Source organism: Leuresthes tenuis, unplaced genomic scaffold (assembly GCF_036924035.1).
Source record: "Leuresthes tenuis unplaced genomic scaffold, fLeuTen1.0.hap1 SCAF_7, whole genome shotgun sequence".
NCBI classification, from domain to species: Eukaryota; Metazoa; Chordata; class Actinopteri; order Atheriniformes; family Atherinopsidae; genus Leuresthes; species Leuresthes tenuis.
In genome coordinates this window covers 13,199,303-13,220,961 of record NW_027325361.1, presented here as the reverse complement: position 1 = coordinate 13,220,961, position 21,659 = coordinate 13,199,303, and the positions used below count along the sequence as shown (strand labels likewise).

Genomic DNA, 21,659 nt, shown 5'->3' with positions numbered 1-21,659 from the left:
TTTCCCACATCAATTCCAGGTTTTTTGAGGATTAGTCGGATAAAAAGTTGTTCTTTTCTATGCCTTTTGGTATCAAACTCTCGGGATTCACTGCGCTTAGATAATTGTTCACATCAAAGACTAAAGGGAGCTGGTGGGAAAGAAGTTCTGGATCATTCACCTTCCAAAAAAAAAAAAAGAAAAGCCAAACCGTAGTTTATAACAATATTCGTTTAATGATAGGAGACGAAATGAAACAGTGCACACAATCTGATTGATTAATGACATGCATATTGGAAATACAAACACACACACACAAAAAAAATGGCTGAGACATTATTTTGAGACGTAGCAGAGTCACGGGGCTCCTTAACAGTCTGTCATCCTCAGAAAACTAACTGGGTGAAGTGATGTGAAACGAAAAGCAAGACGTGAGGTGAAACTGCACAAAAAGATTAAAAAAAAAAAAAATAGCATGGAGCCTGTTCATTTTACACACATGTACATAAGACATACATTAAGAGGCACATTCGACAGGTCCACCTTCAGAATCGTCTCAAAGTTCATCGGTCTCCTTTTCCGGTTGTTTTACAGATTCAGTATCCAAACGGTAGACATCAGTTCAGTTTCCTTCCAATTACAGGGTACAAAGGACATTGTGAGAAGTCATTCTGTTGGTTTTATGATCTTTTGTACTCGACAAAGCTCGACAATTCGGATCACACTGGAGGGGGGAGGAGGTGATTAAAAGGTGAGAGCAAAAATAAAGACAACAACAACACGAGACTTACTGAAGTCTCCTGTTTGCCTTTCGTGACACATGTCCGAACCCTGAATAGTACAAAGAAGAAAAAAAAACGTCACTCCTCCAGTAAACTTTAGTGGTTCGACCTCGACATCGTCCTCAACACAAGTCAGCAGCATCCATACTTCTTCCCATCACGTTCCCCAGCTCCTTCGAGCGAGACGCTCGAGTGGCGTGAAGTCGGGCGAGAGGACTACGTCATTTTACCGCTCTCCGAATAACTTACAAATTCAGGCAAAGATGAGCAGTCAAAACAGACAAATTATCGAAGAAAGAGTACATCAAGTGCCAAATTCTTACTTGTCAGATTACATTAGAAACTTAAAGCTGTAACTTGTTAAAGACAGGAGCTTCAGTCTACCAGACACCGTCCCATTTATCAGTAGCACGTGCTAAATAAACTGCAGCAGCAACACTTCAATACTGTCCCTCAGATTATCTCTAAAAACTAAAATACCAAAGTACAGTTACTTCACTCCTCCGGTCAGGGAACACTGAACATTGACCAGCAGGTCCTGGAAGCTTCTTTCATGCAGGAGGAAAGATGGAAAACAATTCTACTGATTTTTATTCTTTTTTTTTTTTTTTTTTTTAAACAAACCCCATCTCGAATTTGCTAAGGGATTTCATTTGGAAAAGGCCTCGAATCGGGCTCGATGAGGTATTCACGTCTACAAATTTGAAGTACGGTCGGCTGTGTGGTGTTTTGCTCCTCCAGAGAGACGATGCATCCATTTTACAGGCGAGCGTCCCGGTGACGCTCTACAGGAAGTGGTTCTCTTAACTTTTTTTTCTGTAACTCCTCCCTGTTCGAATGCTGAAAAACAACCCACATATTCTTAGTTTCAGGGCATCGTGTTTTTATTCTTTGATGTAATTATATATTCCCAAATTTATCATAACATGCCAGTGAAGGGAAATATCCTATTTTCTGTAAAATAGCGCTATGACAGCGCTGTTTAAGTGTTTGAGAAGATGTGAATGGAGATAAAAAAAAAACACACCAACAACCGAACCGGTCCTGTGACCAGCTTTGAAATCACAGCTTTTGGTAGAAAGAGAATGCATCAGAGTGATTGGTCACAAAGAAAGCCATGAGAGGTGCATAAAAAAACGTTACCACGTCTCAGATATACCTTTTGTGAGGCCGTGGGGTTTCCCTTGTCTTTTTCCAAGGGCTGATGTGCTGATTTGGACAAGACGGGTGTGCTGGTCATCCAAGCCTTTGTTTTTTTTCTTTCCATTTTATCAATTATTTATTTTTTTTTCAAAAGACCTTGATCCTCCTTTTAGAAACAGAATTGCGTATTCTTCAGTCCGATGTCAGTCCAGAACAGGCGGGACGAGTAAATTCTTGGCAAAAGAAGAGGGAAGAGGGACAAGCAACAGCCCCCTCCCCCACTTGTGTGATGGTCTAATTCCTCGAATTAAAACCGCTGTTTTTCAAGATTATATTGCACAGCTCTATGAAATAGTAAACAGACAGGTGACCGGGAATTTGTTTGCTGTTGACAGGTGTTACATGGGTGGTAAAGTGGTGTTTGCTATATGGCTCAGCGCTGGATCAGAGAGCCCAGCGACGCCATCTGTCTGGATCTTGAGCTGTCAGGTGGGGCTGAAGGTGGGAGATGACCCTCATCTACGAGTCCAGAGAATCAGCTGGAGAGCAGACACACAATGAGATTAGAACAAACACGGAAGTAGTTCTGCTCCATTTTGATTTGATCTTGCAATGAGAGCGGCTTCAAATTCTTGTTATCAAATACGATAGACCTGCTCGACATGTACATACATGTACATACACCATTATTCTATTTCTCTTTAACTCATGCTTGTTAAACTCATGAGGAGAATGTTTACTGAAGTACTAAATCAAGTGAGAAGTCAGGTCATTTTCTAATGGACATTCATACAACTTGCCATCTTGTGGAATTCGGAGGTGTCGCCCTCTGCTGGTCATAAGATTTACAGCCGATTTAAAGCTCTTCCACACTTGCTTCACTTTTTTTGGACCCTGAGGGTATGTGCAGTGTTCATTAAGAGTAAATGTTTATAACACACGTTATTAAGCTCTCCTGGTCCCAAACCAAAGGGTTGTCACTGATACACAGCTGTTTGAGGGTCATGGGGCGGCACAAACAGACTGTAATGAAATCCACACCGGCGATAAGCAGAGCCTTTATGTCTTTTCCATTTCACAAACATCTTGCAGTTTTTGTAAAGCCCCACGTGTCCTCGCACACAAACAAACTCTTCCAGCTCAGCTAAATAATGCATCCAGTTGTGCACAGTCTCCTTCACCTTACCTTCCTGTGGCGGGTCAACGTTGATTTCCTCCGTCTCCTCTGTGGTCTCCCTTAGGTCCTCTGTGTCATCCCTCATCTCTTCGTCTTCATCTTCGTCGTCTTCGATCTCGCTGGCTATGAGCTGGCGAGCCAGCTTGATGTTCAGGCCCTCATTGTAGTGCATCTTCCTCATCATCTGAAAATGCTTCTTTTTGGCTACGAAAAGAAAAAAGAAAACGTGAAATGACACCAACAACCTAGAACCACTGGGTCTACACGCAATCTATGGTAGTTAATTATAAATCTGGACCGACACAGCCTCACAGATAAAAGCAGCCGTTTATCTTTTATCCACATTAAATCACAAGTTGCTGAGCATGCACTCACCGTGAAAACTTGGGCAAACTTTCTTGCTCGACTCTTGTTTCTGTAACTTACGTTAAAAATAGGTCAAACTACAAATGTGGTGCAGTTGGACGGCTAACAAGCGTCATTTTAGTGGAAAAAAAGCTTTTTTTAAATATTTGCTGCCACCTTGGCTGGCTGTTAATTTCCATAAGTTCATGTAATAACACGTGTTTAAACTATGGGACATAAATTTCACTGGTCTGGACAATATCGCTTGAAAAAAATCCGTCGTATCATGAACCAACAAGTGAAATCTCACGAGTTTCTTTGGCAACACCTCTGCCATAAACCAGCACGCTGATGACTTCTGCAAAACTCAAAGTGAACTTTGTTTTCCCCTCGTTCAGACAGCAAACACGGACCGAAAGATCAAAAGTCTCCACCCTGCTTTCTTTTATTTCTTTATTGACCATCATGACAACGCCCAGATTAGTTTGAACTGCACCACACTGCTTACTAGAGGCCTAAAATCAATCACGTCCACCAGCTGGCATCATGAAGGTTGAGAATGTTCACCAGGGTCGTATGTTTGTGCTGCCTGGCTCAGATTTGGGTATTTAAGTAGCTGGTTTGGTGTGGAGCGTGTTCAAAGTCATGTTTGTGTCTTCAAGTGCGACAAACTGACTAATTTTGCATTTGATGTGTACACCTCAGCGACAGATGAGATGCAACGTAATTATGGCCGGACTGGAGCCGATTTCAGTAGCACTTAAGTTTCTAACACATATGTTTGACAAAGACAGACAAATGGAATCCTGGTTGTACAAAGACAGATCGCCCATCACGCAGTGAAAGTGACAATAATAATAAAAAGAGGCCTTCTTCTATGTACTGTAATGAATCAATCAGAGATAAAAGGTAAATACTGATACAGTTAAAGCCTTTTCAACCCACACAGCTTTTAAATTCTTCAGTAACACATTTGTAGATTTCTGTCACAGGGTTGAAGTGGTTCTAAAGGCACACATCAATACAGAATATTTCTTGTGCTACGAGCTCGTCCCATGAAAGTCGAAACATGTCAAAAGAAAGAGGAAAAAAAAAAAAAAAAAAAAGCATCTTTGACTGATGCGTGCCATAAGTCGACATTTGCCGAAGCTCTGAAGCTGGATATATCGACTGGGTTTGCAGATTTCCAGACTGTTTTCTAGCTCTTACCTGCGCAGTCTGAATATAAACAAATCTGACGAAAGACAACGAAAGAGAAGTGTTGTGGCCAAGAGCAAACAGAGAGCAGCAAGGTCTGGGACTGGTCAAAAGAAGCTGACACTGTCTCTGTGTGTGTGTGTGTGTGTGTGTGTGTGTCTTGTTCTGAGGAGGGATGTCAGGGGAAAAAAGGTCATGGGTACAAAAAAGCCTTGAGCCTTTCTCAGACCGATCCCTTTCAATGCTGCACTGTGGAGTGGAACTCAGCGCTGAGTCACCCCCACAGCTGCAGAGGGCACTTTATATTAAGAAGGTGGCTATAAATAGGAAGGTGAACTGTGGGGTCCCCTTGATAAAGTGATCTACAACTATACCTGCTGTGGATAATGATGCAGACCTCTTTCATTCAGCAGAACAATATCATTCTCCTGTCAAAACATTTCCGTTGAAACCCAATGAATGAAGGTGGTTTAAACGTGAAAACTGACCTTGTTCCTCTGGTGTCAGCTCCTCTTCCTCCTCCTCGCTGCTCTCCTCCTCCTCCTCCTCTTCTTTCATGAAGCGAGGCTCTAAGCCCTCAGCTGCCACCAGCCTAAAGACATTTGTGAGGAGTTTTAATGATGTCAACAATAAATGAGTTCATCACCATCTAGAACGCGTCCCTGACGCAGCCTCGGCAACTAATTGCAGAGTGGTTCAAACTCAAACAAATGCTGAGGACAGAAACAGACAAATCGAGTGGTTTTTGGTTAGGTGGAGGCAGGGTGAAGGGTGGAAAAGCAGGGTGTGTGTAATTACTCATTCCCCCATCTCTCGCACACACTAAGAGCTTCAGCGGCATTGGACAAAAGGAATAATGGTCCATGGCTCAATGGATGGTAGTAAATATGTGGAACTGCCCCCGAGGAAACTCCCATTTACTGTGTGACTGCTCTCCAACTGACTGGCATGATTCAGCCAGAGAGAAGACCATATGTTTCCCTACACTTTCAAAAGGGCACCAGTGATATTAGACAGGCAAAGATGATGGAAGAGAGAAGTCAAAACGAGACGGTAAATTATGAACGAGGAAGTGGTTTTGAAGTAAAGCGCGGTCTAAAAAGTTGAAATGGGGATGGAAAAGAGGAGAGCGTTAGAGTGGGTGCTGGAACAACAGAATAACAAAAGGACAGAGGAAAAGAGCAGCTGTTATACAGTTCTGTCTGGAGGGTTTGGTGTAAAACAATGGAAGGCACTCACTACAGATGCAAACTGATGCAAACAAAGGCAGCTAATTGACTTGCAAGCCGAAGGCTAATCACTATCCTCTGTGTTACACACACACACTCAAACTGCTTCGTCCAAACCCAACATCAGTTCACTTATGCAAGCATAAAGACCAACAACAACAATACTTCGAGCTCCTGTTATCATCCCGATGTTCGTCACTCCACTGCTTCACAAATACTATCGATTTGGCTGCAGGGAAACGGCCAAAAACCCACTGTTTATTGGGCAGCAGTTACTGTGGTTTCCATGACAACAAAGAATAGCATAATCCAGCAAATATTATTCAGCGTATGCAAAGAACCAAACAAAAACATACATAGAAGACGTGATATAGGACTTACTTCATAGCTGTTTGGGGTCAACAAAACATTTCACTCCCAGGCTCCGCCCACTCCTACATCCTCCAAGTCAGTACAAGTACAACTGCGTGTCACCACAGAATACACACCCAAAGTGACACACCCACCATCCAAGTGCCAAGCAAGTGTGCACACAACAGTGAAATAATGGGGGCAATTCTTCCAACGTGTATAAATCAGTAAAAGGTATATAAAAGGAATGTGTGACCTTGGTGTTGTTCAGAAAGTTTATCTGCGTAATACTGCGGTAAAGTGGCCAATGAGTGTCTGCAAGACATCAGCAGCTGCAGAGGAAAGGAGGTTGTTGCTATGCCACATGTTCATTGGAGGACAAGGTCATTAGTGTGTGTGCGTGTGTGTGTGTGTGAATGGGTGTGGCTTGTGTAAGGCACATCCAAGAGCCCGAGACTTCTCCCTTTTCTGGGTTACATTTACAGTTGCTCTTCTTCTTCAAAAAAGAAGAAATAGATGAAAAGCTGGCTGAACTGTTTTCAGTGGCTAACCCAGCTGTCTGGCTTGGCTTGCCATTTCTCTGTCTGTGTATTTTTTTTTTTTCATGCGTTTCCATGCATTCGTGTTTTTTTTAATCCTTACTTTGATGCCAGGTCATCGGCCGCAAGTCCGCTTTGGCCTTCCGAGTCACTCAGAGCTCCCTCGTCATCATCCCCAACCATCCTGTGGCAGAAGCAGACAGCCGACAGCGGACGAGTTGCACGAGGGAGCGTGGGGAGGAGAGGAATGAGAGGAACGAGAGGAGAGAGCGAAAGGAGGACAGGAAAGAAGGCCATGAGCAGTACAAGACAATCAACTGTGATCAGACGTGTTCTCAGCCGGCTGTTTTCAGCTCAGATGTGATTCAGTCGTTTAGATTTTACACATGAAGCTTATGATTTGAAATGCAAGCTGTTTAATCTTTAAAACTATGAATTAATGAATAAACAGCGCACTGATAAATAACAACTGACAATTGTTTTGATGTGCACGTGTGACGTTTCATGCAAAGCTTTTCACCTGTTGTAAGGTGTGTTGGGTTCATCTATCTTCATCAGGCCATAATCTTTGTCAGCCGGATGGTACGTTGCCAGGATGTTCATCTCATCCCATTTCTGGGATTTCTTCCTGCAAAAAGATCAACAACAAAAAAACGGTGGTGAGTGGAAAATGAAGGTTGTCTGGACAGTCGCTCAAAGTGGGACCACAGCGTAGCTAACGGTCCGCAGCAGACAAATTCCTTCTGGGAGAAGAGCAGCCAGATATAATCTGGGACTGAACGTGTCCCAGTTTTCACTCAGACTGCATTATTTTTGGGAATGCACAGACAAAAGCCCTGAAATGTCATTAGCACCAATAAGACGACTCCAGAGATAGAACACTCCATCTGTTTCAGTGCCAACTTAATGCATCGTGGATGAAAGAGAGATTTGTGTGGGTGTTGAGGTTGATCAGCTGAGCGTGAATAAGGTCAAAGTGAAACAATTGCTTTTTTTTTCTCCCCAGGAGTTGAAATTTGCTCCACTTTCCTTTTACACATCTGACTCTAATCCCCAACATGGACCCAGTCACATCTGACGAACAAGGTTTTTCACCTCAAAAATGCTCTACTGCGGGTTTTGGGTGAGAATTACACTAATCCTTCTTAACTTTTCAAATCCTCCCGGGGAAATGAACCGATACAAAGACACAATTTAAAATCAGAAAATGTGAAACAGAACACCTGCCACAATGGTTCAGGAGAGGAAACGAGAGCCATTTGTTTTAGCTTAAAGACTTACTAATAATTATCTGGTCTAATCTAATGTGAAATCTGTGTTTAAATCTCAGTCTCTACATTTGAATATCCGTCTTTCTTTACTGTAAGCCTGTGGCACTTTCACTGGAAAAGCCTTTCCTACTCCTTTACTCGACCAAGTCAACAGCTGTGAAGCCATGTTGGAAGTTTCTTTTTGGCTAAACCACGTCTGCCCTCTGAAACCTCCTCAGCCAAGTCACAGCACATCCTCCCTGACCCCGTTCACGGAAAAGGTCGGATGCCACAGGAGACAGGAAAGCAGCGAGAGACGAGAGAAATGCTAAATCAGCCGCCTGCTGCCACAAGCCCACAGAGCCCCCGAAACACACATGAGCATTTAAGACCTTACAAATGGCTATAATTTGAATGAACTGATAAACACTGTTTGTTACAGTAGCTGTCTGTACTGTAGGCGACTGCTGGGAAAAGTTTCACACAGAGCCGAGGAGAAAAAAAAAAAGATCTCTTCATCATAACGATACAAGATCACATAGATATTGTAGATTTTATAACATGCCAACGTCACTACTACAATAAACATTCCAATCACCGAGGAAAAAGGGGTTTGTGCATGCAAGTTGACAGAAAACAGCACTATGAGTTGTTCATCTTTGCCAAAAGTTGTTTTAACGGCCGTGGACAATCAGCCTAATTTTTGTTGCTGTATTAAAATCCTGAAACCATCACGGCTTCTTCTTCAGCAAAAGACCCGAAAAACCTTTATCCGAGGTAACATCTGGAAGTTTTTTGTGCAGAACGTGAGGTGCGAACTCTTGTGCTTTGCTGCGGTTACACAATACGAACCAGATGCTGACGATGCTCTATTCTCACCAAACAGCTGAGGCCACTTTAAATCACTCAGAGCAGCACAATGATGAAGCACCTGCCTCTGCAACGGCAGGAAATAAGAAATAAATACATAAAAAAAAAACAGGACAGCACCAACCAGTAGTCAACACTAAAAATAGAGCTCTCTTACGTGACGATGACTGCCTCTCCGGGGTGGTCAACAGCTGGCGACATAATGCTCCAGGAAAACTCATTAAACAGAGTGAGTCATCGCTGAGAGCTGAGCTGTGCTATCAGGTAGCATAGTCAAAGGATGGCGAGGAAAAGTCCAGCTCCGTACTCTGCACACGACACTTTTTTTTTTTTTAACCACAGCTGACGCGTAACGTAAGCGGGCAGAGAGGTGCTCACCGGGATGCACAAAACGTACACATACACAGCTCCTGCGTTCTGTATCCAGTCCAAAGAAAACCGGTGCCACCGGTTCACACGTGTGCCTCCCACCTCGACTTCGGTCGACTCACAGAGATTCAATCAAACGTAAATGTTCATTCGTCTAGTTAATAAATATTTCCATGAAAGAAATGTAATACCTACAACTCTGACTGCCTAAATGAAGTGTAATACAGATTTATTCCAACATATATATACCATAATGCCTCTCGTGCCAGCTGTGGTACACTTGGATGGCCGCTGTGACTTGTTATGGCTGGTCGAGGTAAAAACTATAGGCCCCAAAGCATTTCTGCAGCCTCTATAGATGCCGTGAGGGTCACATAATCAGTTTAAGAACTCTACTATAATAACTTTTTAAACAGCTCACTTGACGAGAGATCGTGAAAGAAAATAAAACTGGCTTCATGGTTTTCAGACTCCCCGTCTGCGTCTTGCATTTTTCGACATAAACTCAACAAAAGTACGAATCGCCGCTCCCTCGGGTCTGACCTCAGACAGCACAGCCAAAGATTACACAAAGTTTGAGAAAAGGCCAACCAGAATTAGAGCTGAAACTCTCTCTTAAGCCCATGTCATCTGTTCAGACAGCAGAGAAAAAGCACATCAGAGAAGAAGCACCGCAGTAAACGAGCCTAGAATACGTACACACCGAATCCACCGGCAATAAAAAGCCCACGCTCGGACAGACATTGGCAGGATCTTTATTGGTACAGCGCGAAATAAGGAAAAATTCAGTATCTGAGCTGAATCTTTAAACTTTAAATAAATGCTAATAGGTCAAATGTTTCATTCCAATCAAATTAAGTTGCATCATCGGCAAAGTTATACTGAACATCTCCACGTCAAAATACAAGAAAAAATGTAAATGGATATTACAAAGTGCTCCTGTATGTCACTATGTCCCAAAGTCTTTGAAGCAAAGAGTTTATTGCATACCTACTAATTCCAACAATATCTTTTTCCTAATTTCAAAAAAGAAAATGTTACTCATTTTGTGCACGGTCGACATAATCTGACCTGCGTAGGGAAGAGTAAGAAGTAAAAAGTGTTTTTTTTTTTTCTGTCCACATTATGAAATGTCAGAGATTCGCTGCAGCCTGTCAGTCAAACCGTCCATCACACAGTCAGGATGAGGCTTGCGAGACCAGTGAGGGGGGGGGGGGATTGAGTTTCATGGAAGCATTCGTGAATTATACATGACCAGTTGTTAGGCTCGTACATCACTGTTCACTAGATAAAAGTGGCTGATTGAAAGGGTTGGAGGGGGGGGGGGTGATGGTGTCAAATGGGTCAAAGAAAGTGGCCAAAGCCTTGCGTTGCCGAGGGAAACTTAAATGGAGCTCCAAGTAAAGTATCGAATTGAACATGTCGGTGCCTGTGCGATGCACACTTTCCATTTTATCGTGGGATGACTGGCATTTTATGTTGTAATTCATGTTCTGGGGCCTTGCCCACACTAAAAGAAGAAGCTTGATTCTCAACGTTTACACCTCTCATCCACATCCAAAACACATACTTTGTCAGAGAAGAGCTTTAGACTCAGTGTATCCATGTGTACGCTGTAAACAGAGGTTCTGGGAGTCTCACTTTTCTTCCTGCATTGCTTTGTGTATTGAGCATACATCGGTGCCCGTAGAGCAGTTTTTCTTTTTTTTTTTTTTTGCTGGGGTTTCATCACCTTATATAGTTGTGGGCAACAGCTCTACTTCATTGTCTGAAGTGAAACACATTTGTCTTTCCATTCTCCCCATTGTATGGACTGGGTTGCATGGACCCATCACCGTGTTCTTCTCTTTGTATTCTAATGTAGAAGTCATATAAATGGTGGAAAGCTGAATCCCAGAGCTAATGAAGAGCTCAGGATATCCTTGGGGTAGACCAGAATGACCTAAGAGGGTGATTTGATTTGTTCCTGTTCAGCTGAAGCAGACAAAAGCAGAGAGATGTTTGGGTTGCTGTCAAGCTGACTCTGAGCACTGCAGCCTAAAGCAATGTGGGAATCAAACTTGCAGATTTTTGCCCTTTTGCGAGTAAAAAAAAGAATTTAACCGTGCAAATCCTCAGGTATGTAGACTGTAAATAATCCAAGGTTTCATCGAGGTTTAAGAAGAAGATACACCGTACTATGAGTGTGTATTATCAGCTGCATTCTATCACCACTCAAGCAACAATGATAAACAATAAAGATCAATTATGATAATACTTTAATAATGTTGTGTCTGCTTCTCATTTGTGCTTTAAACTCACACCTGACAGAAAAATATCTCTTTTTCCTCAATACACGAGACAAAAAACAAATAAAAAAGACCTAATTTCTCATGCAACAGCTCTGAGGACTGCTCCTATTGACCAGACATACTGGAATGGTATAAATAAGGAGTGCCACTGATAATAAGAATTGCTGGTGATACGTTCCAAAGTAGCTGCTAAGACGTGCATCAGGTAAAATCTGTCGTTTCATCAGTTTTGAGCAGGACATTTTACAGCATGTGCGCCAACATGCATGTCGATGATTCAAATAACCACATTTGTATAATTCTTTAGTTATTCCTAATTAGTGCTAAACCGATTTTAAAGGGATTAAAAGCTCAAAATGGATAACTGCTGAGCCCAACAGTCAGTTGAACTTCCAGCTAGCACCAAAGACTTAGCAGCATTTGGCAGGTGGGTGGTGTTAAATCAAGTCCACTGCAGATAAGCTCACATATCTTTCTGTATTTCATTTTAGGCAGAACCAATTCAACATGTTTTAAGCCACCTCTTGGAAAACAATGTGTTTGCTTCCGATTGTGATATTTCCCTTTAAAGCAGACTGGCAGATGTGCTCTGCTTCAACACAAACATGCCCAAGAACGCTGTGTTAGGTCCAAACTGGATGAATTTGAAAGACCTGTGCATTAACCTTGAAAACAGCAACACCTGCACCTGCTGTTGCTTCAGATGTTGACGCAGAGATTACTCAGAGATTTCAGTTTGTCTCAAAAATGACAACTAAAAATATCCCACAACATTTTCCAGAATTATATAAAGTCACAAAAGTAGTTTTTCCTCCCTTAATGCTAGAAATCTGCCTCCCCAAATCTGCACATCTCCATTTGAACCGCCTAATTTAGGATTAACTGGAAGATCCAGTGTAGGATACTTTTGATTGTGGAACCAACTGGAATCAGTACAGATAATGTTTTGGTTTTTTTTCATGAATAAATAACTCAAACAATCACCTCTGCAATTATAACAATCCAACTATGTTGGCAATTGCATACTAATCTTGGCGTTTCCTGGGGTCGGATAATTTGGAGAAAAATATCTAACTGCAACCCTGCAAGTGTCCGTGATACCAATGAATATGAGAAACCAATCTCCAACTCCTGCTGCATCAACTTCAAGGCAGAGCACCCATTAAGCAACAGAAAGCTGATTTAGCTCGACCAGACCCAGTTTCCACAATGTGCATACCATTATGGACAAAACTGATGTTCCCTAAAGTATTAAGACTGTTGCCTCACTCCAGTTTGTCTCAAAGCTCTTTCTGATCTAATATGAAATAACCCCGTGACATCGAACATACTTGATATTTTAGTCCAGCATCCACTACTGCGTGTGGTTACATGAGCCATAATCCCTGCCAAAATCAGGATGGAAGCTAAGCCAAAAAATGTGAGACGGCCCCCCCCCGGCATAAAGTTTAATATGTGGCTGGACTACAGGGCACACTGGATGTGTTCATGGATCAGATGTTAAAATGATAACCAATATTCAAGTGCTGTCTTATGAGATGTGTGAATTGGACATTAAGAAGATGTGGGTGAAGTCTTGTTTTTTTTTTTTTTTTTTTTACTGGTCTCATTTGATTTGACACAAATCAAGGGAAACTAAGGGAAATCCAGATCTGCTTTATCTACCCAGTGATAGATCTGTGACTCACTGTCTGTCAAAGGCACGGCGTCACACATTTCTAACAAATTGTGGGCAAGCTTAACTACGTTTTTATATGGCTCATGAATGACTAGTCTATCGCTCAAATGCAACCTGTAGCATACATTATTACAACGAAATGTACTTTGTACAGCTAATCTGGATGCTAGAAGTATTTATGTACCCAAATGTGATGGAAAATCGACTTAGTAAAATACCATGTACCGAGTGTCTAACAAGTGTCTATAAATGATAATGTAGTGACTAAACACTAAGTGAGAATTTAACAACAACATACTAGGAGGCAAGTTTAATCAAACCAATGAAAATGTTAGGGTCGACATTGTCATTATAATCATCACTCGGCTTCTTTAAAATCAACTTTGTTTTGCTAATGAACAGGAAAAGTTATGTATAGTTAAATACTAGCATAGGTAATGATGAACAACCGTTGCAATCACATCATCTGCCGCGTATCTGATATTGTAAGCTAACAAACAAGCTAGCCCGACAAAATGTTTACTGAGGTAAACATTACGTCCTTGCTATACGTACTCTGCAGATTATGGGAGGGCGGTAAGACCTCTTCGCATTCATAAAATAGACCCATAAAGTTCTGCTACAGACGGCAGACACTGCTGGCTAACATTAGCCGCCAAAGAGATTTCAGCCAAGGAAGGCTAACAAGTGTTTAGCTACCGTTAGCTGCCTTTACAGGGTACCACCCTCAGCCTCAGCACGTCTAAACTTACCCTTGGTCATCTTCCGAGAGTCCCAGTGCGTCTTCAGTATTCTCCGCTGGTACGTCTTTAGGCAAAGATTGAATGTTTGTGCCGCTGTTCTTGTTTTTTAAGATGCCTTTTATAGGTCGGGGAGCTGCCATTCCCGCACACGCTGACGGTCAGACCCGACTGGCTTCTAACTATTTTTGCTCAAGCAATTCTTTGATTTCGTGATTTATGCAGTTAACTTCCAGTAGATGGCTTCTGATTTAAACACGCACGCCCTCATAACTCAATATTCTTGCATAAAGTCAGGAGAAGACTGCACAGGATACTGCAAGCACTGGTGATTTTTGCATGCCAACTCTCCGATTGCTCACTGACGAGTGGAGAAACTGGGCAACAGCGCTATAAGTGCTGTGAGTAAACTGAGGTCAAAACATCGCGAGATTTTGAAATGCGTTTTCGTTCCTGTCACTGCTGCGTTCAGTTGCTCGGAAATTTAATACATAGACATTGGCGTGTAAACCATGCTGTGATATTCCAGAAAAGAATTTTGATCAAGACGCGAATTCGTTAACTTTCAGAAAAAGATAAAACTATATGACGTATAACTAAAAAAGCTTATTTTAAAAATGCTAACGGTATTTATGTTTGTTCTTTCAGTGCAATGCAATCAATTCAAAGCAATTCATTCAATCAAAACATAACACTAACATAACAATCTTTAAAAAAAAGTAATTCAAAGTGCTTAACAATAAACATGAGAAAAACAGGACAAATTAAAGCAGATATAACAATATAACACAAACAAGACATTTGATTATAAAAAAAGAAGATGCAATAAACAAAAATAAGAGGCATATAAAAAAAAGCACCCATCCATCTATTTCCCATGCCTATTTATTCCAAATCATGGTCTTAGAGGTGGAGTCTTTCCCAGCTGCCATTCAGCAAGACTCAGGCTACACCCTGGACTGGTCACCAGTCCACTGCAGTATAATAAAACACCAAAATGAAATAAGGCAAGACTAGAAAAACAGCACAGTACAATGAAAAATTAACCTATTGCAACAGCTAAGAGATAAGTTTTAAGATGTGATTTAAAAGGTGCAAAACTCTGAGCAGTATTTTGGGAGCTGTTTCCACAAAATAGGTGCATAAAAACTAAGAGCAGCTTTTTAAAAAATCATATTATATTATTATATATATATTATATCATTATGCCTAGTCAGTGGTACTGTGACCTTAGCCTAGTCTTGTGCATATAGAATCTCACCTTTCAGAAATGAAAAGTTATTGAAATTTACTGTCCAGTACTGTTTTCACTGTTTATGTCTGCACTGAAAGGCCTGCACCTAACTTTTCGTTGTAGTGTTGCAATGACAATAAAGAAGTCTGCAACTGTTTGATCCTTTATTAGAAGTGTTTTCATGTTAAATGTATCTAGCTTTAAAATAGACACATACTTAGTAGAGACGATACAGTATATTTGTGCTTTGTGCTTTTTTATCAAAAATTAAGTGATTTCATCTACAAGGTCAGTCCTTACTTGGACTTGTGTCTTACACAATATTGCTTTGAATAAACTATTCAGTTTTCAAAATCTTTATCATATAAACATCCAAATTCATGATTTTTCTCAAATGTTCATGTCTGGCAGAGATTTAACTGAGCACATGAAGACAGAGAGGTTAAATATTCACATAATGCAGTAAGTCTGAGACACACTCCTTAGTTGACAGAGATCTTTGTCGTCCACAGTGTTTAAGGCAGTTTGTGTAGCAGGACTGATGGGTGGCAGATATGGATGGCATCCAGATCCACAAGCATTGAGCCATGAGTGCGCATGCTTCCTGACCAGAGTCCGTGCTATATTCAGCTGCTTCAACCACGGTTTCTCTGTGAAGGTACTACACCAAAAAAAGATTGAAATCAAACTTCAACAACATCAAAAATGTCTGTTTAAGTCCCATCTGTTTAAATATTTGCCAACCTATTAAGCTACAAAAGAATAAACACATCTGCAAAGGATTAAATTTATAGCAACAACTAATAACAAAATTTTACTTATATACATGTACAATGGCTTTTATTGATCTTCAGATAAGAATGTACTTATGAAAACCTTTAGGATGCATTTTTATCTTGCATTTGAGCTTTTATGCAAAGTGTACAAACCTGGCTATCATCAAGCAGTATGCAGCGTTCCCTCTCAGTGTCTGGCCACAATGCTGAGAAGATTTCAGAGATGTGTTCGGAACATGCATAGGTTTCACTGATGTGCTAATGAATCGCCTGGAAACATTTTCTCTGGTAAATAGTGGGACTGCAAACTTCCCATTGCAAAGGCGGCTGTTGCCATCTCTCATTTCATCCACCATGCCACCCTCTCTGTTCCTCATACAAGGCTTTTTCTGCATCCCTTTCTCAGACTGCAGGCTTATTAAAGGTTGTATTGGCCTTTTGGAGGAAAGATGTGAAATCAAATTTAAGTTGCTGATAGGTGGTAAAGGCGGCAAAGCTTTTGCCTCTATACCACATCTTGATTTGGTCTCAAATTTCCTGGATTTGGAAAACGACCCTGGTTGGTTGAAGCCATCTATCAGAAGTTTGTTCCCCAGCTTAGCTTTCAATGCTTCACTGGTGTAATGGCGCCAACCAGAGGATGCTCTCTTTTTCCCTAAACTCACCCAGTGTTTTATCTGGAGATAGATACGCATTGGCAGAGACGCATCGAGCACAGATACTACTGAGCACAGCTTGTTGGCTAAGTAGCGTGCACATTCTCTGTGACCATGCTTAATGGCAATTTTCAAAGGGTCACAACCTGCGGGGTTCCGACACGCCAAGTTATAAAGGTTCTTAGTGACAAAGAGTTTGAGGATGAGGAGCCTGCTGTTCTCTGCAGCTACGTGGATGGGACACTTGTTGGCATCCTGGTGGTCGCTCTGTTGGCACCACTGCCTGTATGGATGAACTCCCACCGGTTCCTCAGCAGGTACCCCCATTTTCAGCAGCCAGCTTGCCAGGTCCAAGTGGCCTGAAGAGGCAGCGACGTACAGCGCCACCTGCAACTGAAACCTTGAACAACAATGAAAAAAAGTTCAACCAGACATGAGCAGAATAAGAATATTATTTATATGAATTTCTGACCTTATTATTGGTTTCTCCGCTGATAGGTTACTCTGGACGGTCTGTCTGCTGCCTCGGACGCAACCCTGAAGGAACTCCACCCACCCATCCCATGTATCCAAACAGAGAGTTGTGCCTGCAGTTATAATTGATCTGTTTTATATGTAAAGTACAAAGTCTTTCATTCATGCCGTCAAAGACCTCAGCAAACTAAGTTTGATACAATCCTCAAATCTTTCTGTTCAGTTAGTGGATCAGTGAGATTAGACGGTGAGGGCAGGCTTTCAGTGAAGTTAACACACTATAATATATTGCAAATAAAAAGAGGTCATGTGTGGCCATGAAGAAAAATAATTACATTTATTATCAAATTACTCACAGAGTCTTAAATAGCAAGGTGTACAGCATTTACAGTGAAACAAAAAATAACAGGAACAGCACAGCAAAAAAAAACAGTTATACCCATTTCAATGCCATAGTCTTTCAGCCAGTTGCAGTCATAAAGTTGAACACCAGCAGGTGTGCTGAGTCTAAATGCGCTGACTGGAAGGCCGCTTTGCTCAGATACTATGGTTTTCAGTTTGGCCACAGACGTATGAAGCAGACACTGATTTCCTATGATTGGCAAGGTTTCCCCTGTCACAGCATTGAACACATGTATCACAGGTCTCGTTTCACTCTGAAAAGTAATTAGAAAAGAACAACAACAGTACAGTTAATATGACAAAGGGGCACAAATATCGGAGAGGCAGTGCTATGTCTCGTTAAAAGAATGCGACTACCGGCTGGGGTGCATTAACCTGAAAACCAAACTTCTCTCTTAAGCTGACCCTGTAGAATAAGTTTGTCAAAAGTCACATTTTTATAGATTTTATGGTACATTAATGTTTTTCTTTTCTTTTCTTTTCTTTCCACGTGTTTGGGAGAAATAAGTTCCATTACGCCTTACTGCAAATGGCCAAATGAAACGTTTTAAAATAGAAAGACGTTTTTTTTTTTTTTTAAACCAGTTTCTTTCTTTTATCTTATCAGATGTAAAAACATCTAACAAGTCATACATTTTTAAGGTGCCTTGACACAGGGGAAGCAGAAATTCTGGTGTAATATGCGCTCTCTTTTTGGTCCACGCCTGGAGACGAGCAGCTGAGTTTTGCTGTAGCTGTAATGGATCAATGTTCTTTTTAGGAAGCCTAGAAAGAAAAGCATTACAGTAACCAATTCTGCAAGTGATAAAAGCATCATTCAGTGTCTCTGCAATGTTCTTCAGGTCTACTTATTTGCTCTATTTCTAATATGGGCTGTAAAATTCAAGCTGGAGTCAATTATAAATATTAAGTTATTCATTTTTCTTTTGATGGGTTTGCTGACAGTATTTTTAATTTTGAATATAGTTCCTCTCTGTGTGCAACAGGACTGACGATCAATACTTCTGTTTTGTAGTATATACACTTAGGACGAAGGGAGACTAATTTAAGTTGGGAAAATGTGAATTTAACATGAATAGAGGATGCAAAATATCCCCAAAAAGTTAACAAAGTGAATTATAAAAAGGAAAAAAAACACTGTTAGGCCATGGTAAAGTGTCTGTGCTGTCTTGTCTACTTGAAAACCAACAATAGTTTGTTACTTTTTTGGATTGCAGAGCTCAAAAATGGTTGTATCGTTTGGATACAAACTTCATCCCCTAAAAGTGTTCTAATTTTCACATTTTCTTCACAGTGGAAATATGCTAATTCAATGGCAACACTATGCTGCTAAGGCATATCAAGAAAGTGATTCCTAATGCGATTGGTCCGCCTTAACAGAAAGATGCACATTGTTTCTCAGTCTTCATCCCAAGCGGACAGTAAATCAGTGATTTCAATGCAGCTCTAAAACTCTAAACCCTTTTGACATTTGAATACCTTTATTGAGCAGTGGATGGTGCTTCTGGATGTGATGCCAAGGTCACGTAGAGTCCAGTCATCCTGCAGTGCTGCACCACTGTAGTTCAGTTCCAGATACTGTCGGATGTACCCATCATTTGAGATTTGCACAAGAAAAATATCCTGTTGAAACGATAAGAGCAGAAAATTATGACGTTATAGCTCAATCAAAGACACATTATGACAGAGACGTTATTCCACGTTATAGCTCAATCAAAATTGTTTTAATCTTTCGCGAAATATGAGGTAAACAGTCTTGTGCCAGAGTTATATACAGATCATTCCTGCTTCAGTGAATAATTACAATGTTCTGCATTGTATATCTTATTTTAACCAGCAACATTATACCAAATTAGTAAAAAATCCACCAATCTGTTGTCCCTGTTGTGCATCGGAATCATCAAAATTGTGATCAAAATACATTTGTCAATTAACAGAGGAGGTCCTAAGTGACAACTTTCACTCATGTTACCTTCGCCATCTGCCTCAAGGCGCCAACAGTCTGATCTGGAGAGACATCGAAACGCTCAGAGAACCCTTCGTAGCAGAGGAAGACCCTCATTTGTCCTCCATGCATTTGTGCTTCTCTGTTGTGTTCTGGTGGGAGGGTGTGTGGCTGGTTTCTTAGAGGCAGAGTCAATGCAGGGAGGTGGAGTGTTTAGAAAGGCACGCAAATGCTAAAAAGTGGCGTTGAGGCGAGTTAACAAAAGAGGATTCTTTTTAACCCAAATGAAAATGTATACAGTGTTTGTTTCTTACATGGAAATGACAGAGATGTTGATTCGGCTCGGCGTGTTTTTGGTTTTGAGTGTTGAAATATGTCCTCTGTAGATGGCTTTGTTTCAAGACAGAAAAGCGCAACCACCTTAAAACAGTCAAAAACTCAAAGATGGCTGAGAAGTGACAGCATTGAAATAATAAAGGCCTGCATCCTGAGTACACCACACACAGGCATAGAGACAATATCTATGTTTCTTTGCAGAATGTCACCATCTATCTCAGGAGATAAGAAACACTCATTGCACATCAAGACAACAAACTGCTGAGCCACAAAACTGGAGTTTGATTTGATCTTGTGTCACTTCTAAACCTGACTTGCTTCTGTTTTAACAGCAGCAATAAGACTTTACCACATGTGCCTTATATTGACGAAGCTCAAAGTCAAAGGTTTTGAGGTAAACACGCGTGAGTGTTGAGGGCTCTGGCTTGCTCCAGATACAAAGTTCAGCATATGTTGCACTATATTAGGTTGATTCTGCTACGACTAAATGAAGTAGGCCTGGCTTTCTCATTTCTTTAGTGGAATGCTGTCCAGCTCCATTACAGTACAGACTAGACTATCACTGGACAAAAGGTTCTGCAAGTGTACCCAGTTTTATGAGTGAATCCGTTGGAAACGCGGCCCCGACCCCAACACTTTTACGTCAGCTCTTCACTTGGCCTTTTCTTAACAACCAAGAAGACTGACCATGGAGCTCATGCTGTTTTGTGGGTTTTAGTCATTTAAAATGTTTTTTTTTTTTTTTAGAGTTTTAGAGCTGTATAAAGTTTAACAGGAGACCACCACTTTGCATTTGACCTTTTAAAGTCTGCAGCAGATCCCAAGGCTTTTGTGTTCAGTGTGGGCTAGAAGGAAAGCATGACTCAGTTTCTCAAGGTTCCAACCCTGAAAGTATAAAAATACCAAGAAGAAATTAATTAAACGTGTACAACAGGCATATAAAAGCTGGTGTTTTAGCAGCAGACCATGCCTGATTAGGGACTTGGAAATTAATATAATCTTAAGCCTAGCTTTTTCCAATTTAATTCCAGTTTATTCTACTATTCATGAATAGATTACTCTTTTTCATTTTAATATTCTGTTTTATAACGACGTGTTTCTGTTTTCAGGCATACATTTCTCTCAGCATTGTTTATGATGGGAGGGTATAGCAATGTCATAATTTCATTGATGAATAACAGAATAATATTTACCTTATTTCAACTTGTATCTGACGTTTTTACAAGTGATTTTGTGGTAGTAATCAAATCTAAAAGATGCAACTGAAAAAAACGTGATCCTTCGGAAACTGAAAAAGTATTGCCTTTACCATGTTGATATGCTGCCTTCACGAGTTACTTTACATGACCATATGTTCAGAATTTATAATAATGCACAAATAAAATCACAAAGCTTTATTCTTTGAAGTAATGTCTGTTTTAATATTAATTGTTACTGCTGCATCACACTATTGTACATCAGTTATCCAGTACTTCCAGTTCTTGGTTCAGATCCCAAACACAGTCCCCTAAAAAGGATGCACCCCATTTTCCATAGAGGGTGCTAGAGATTTAACATTGAGTATCCATGGTTTGCTCTTTCTTTTTATGTGTTTCTCTGAGGTTGTGGGGACAATAGTCTTGGTAATTAGGCAGGGGATAATTTTTTATCTAATTTAAATTACCTCTTTAAATGTTGCATTCTGCTGGCCGTGAATCTTGTAATGTTCACGTGCAGTTGGAAACGAAGCTGACTGGCTCCGTTCATGTGACTGTAAAAGGCAGCAAATGGTTGTTAGGTGCTATCACGTGGATCTGTTTATGTCTGGAGTCATTTCCGGAATATAATGATTGACACATATTTCACCTAATCAGACGCTGAGGGTTGACCAGCGCAGGGGGCGGAAGTTAGCGCTCT

The 21,659-nt window shown here is 40.9% G+C and overlaps 2 protein-coding genes across 3 annotated transcripts; both read right to left on the bottom strand.

The window, feature by feature from the left end:
* Positions 1-195: 195 nt before the first annotated feature.
* Positions 196-14,323, bottom strand: ppp1r2 (protein phosphatase 1, regulatory (inhibitor) subunit 2). 2 transcript variants are annotated; one of them, XR_011916933.1, is made up of 7 exons: positions 13,953-14,323; positions 7,263-7,370; positions 6,846-6,926; positions 5,112-5,215; positions 3,091-3,285; positions 1,921-2,443; positions 196-1,601 (listed from the first exon to the last, which is right to left on the bottom strand). XR_011916933.1 is itself a non-coding variant. In XM_072389362.1 (6 exons), exons 1-6 carry the CDS (start codon positions 14,081-14,083, stop codon positions 2,424-2,426), a joined length of 639 nt encoding a protein of 212 aa, XP_072245463.1. In that variant the 5' UTR covers positions 14,084-14,323; the 3' UTR covers positions 196-2,423. The 2 variants fall into 2 exon arrangements, 1 of the variants encoding a protein (XP_072245463.1); XM_072389362.1 differs by having other exon boundaries at positions 196-2,443.
* Positions 14,324-14,903: 580 nt separating this feature from the next.
* LOC140311420 (protein ANKUB1-like) lies at positions 14,904-19,544 on the bottom strand. The gene is made up of 6 exons (XM_072388791.1): positions 19,455-19,544; positions 18,962-19,105; positions 17,520-17,736; positions 17,079-17,193; positions 16,462-17,006; positions 14,904-14,914 (listed from the first exon to the last, which is right to left on the bottom strand). The coding sequence occupies exons 1-6, from the start codon at positions 19,542-19,544 to the stop codon at positions 14,904-14,906; spliced, it is 1,122 nt and encodes a 373-aa protein (XP_072244892.1).
* Between the last annotated feature and the right edge of the window lie 2,115 nt (positions 19,545-21,659).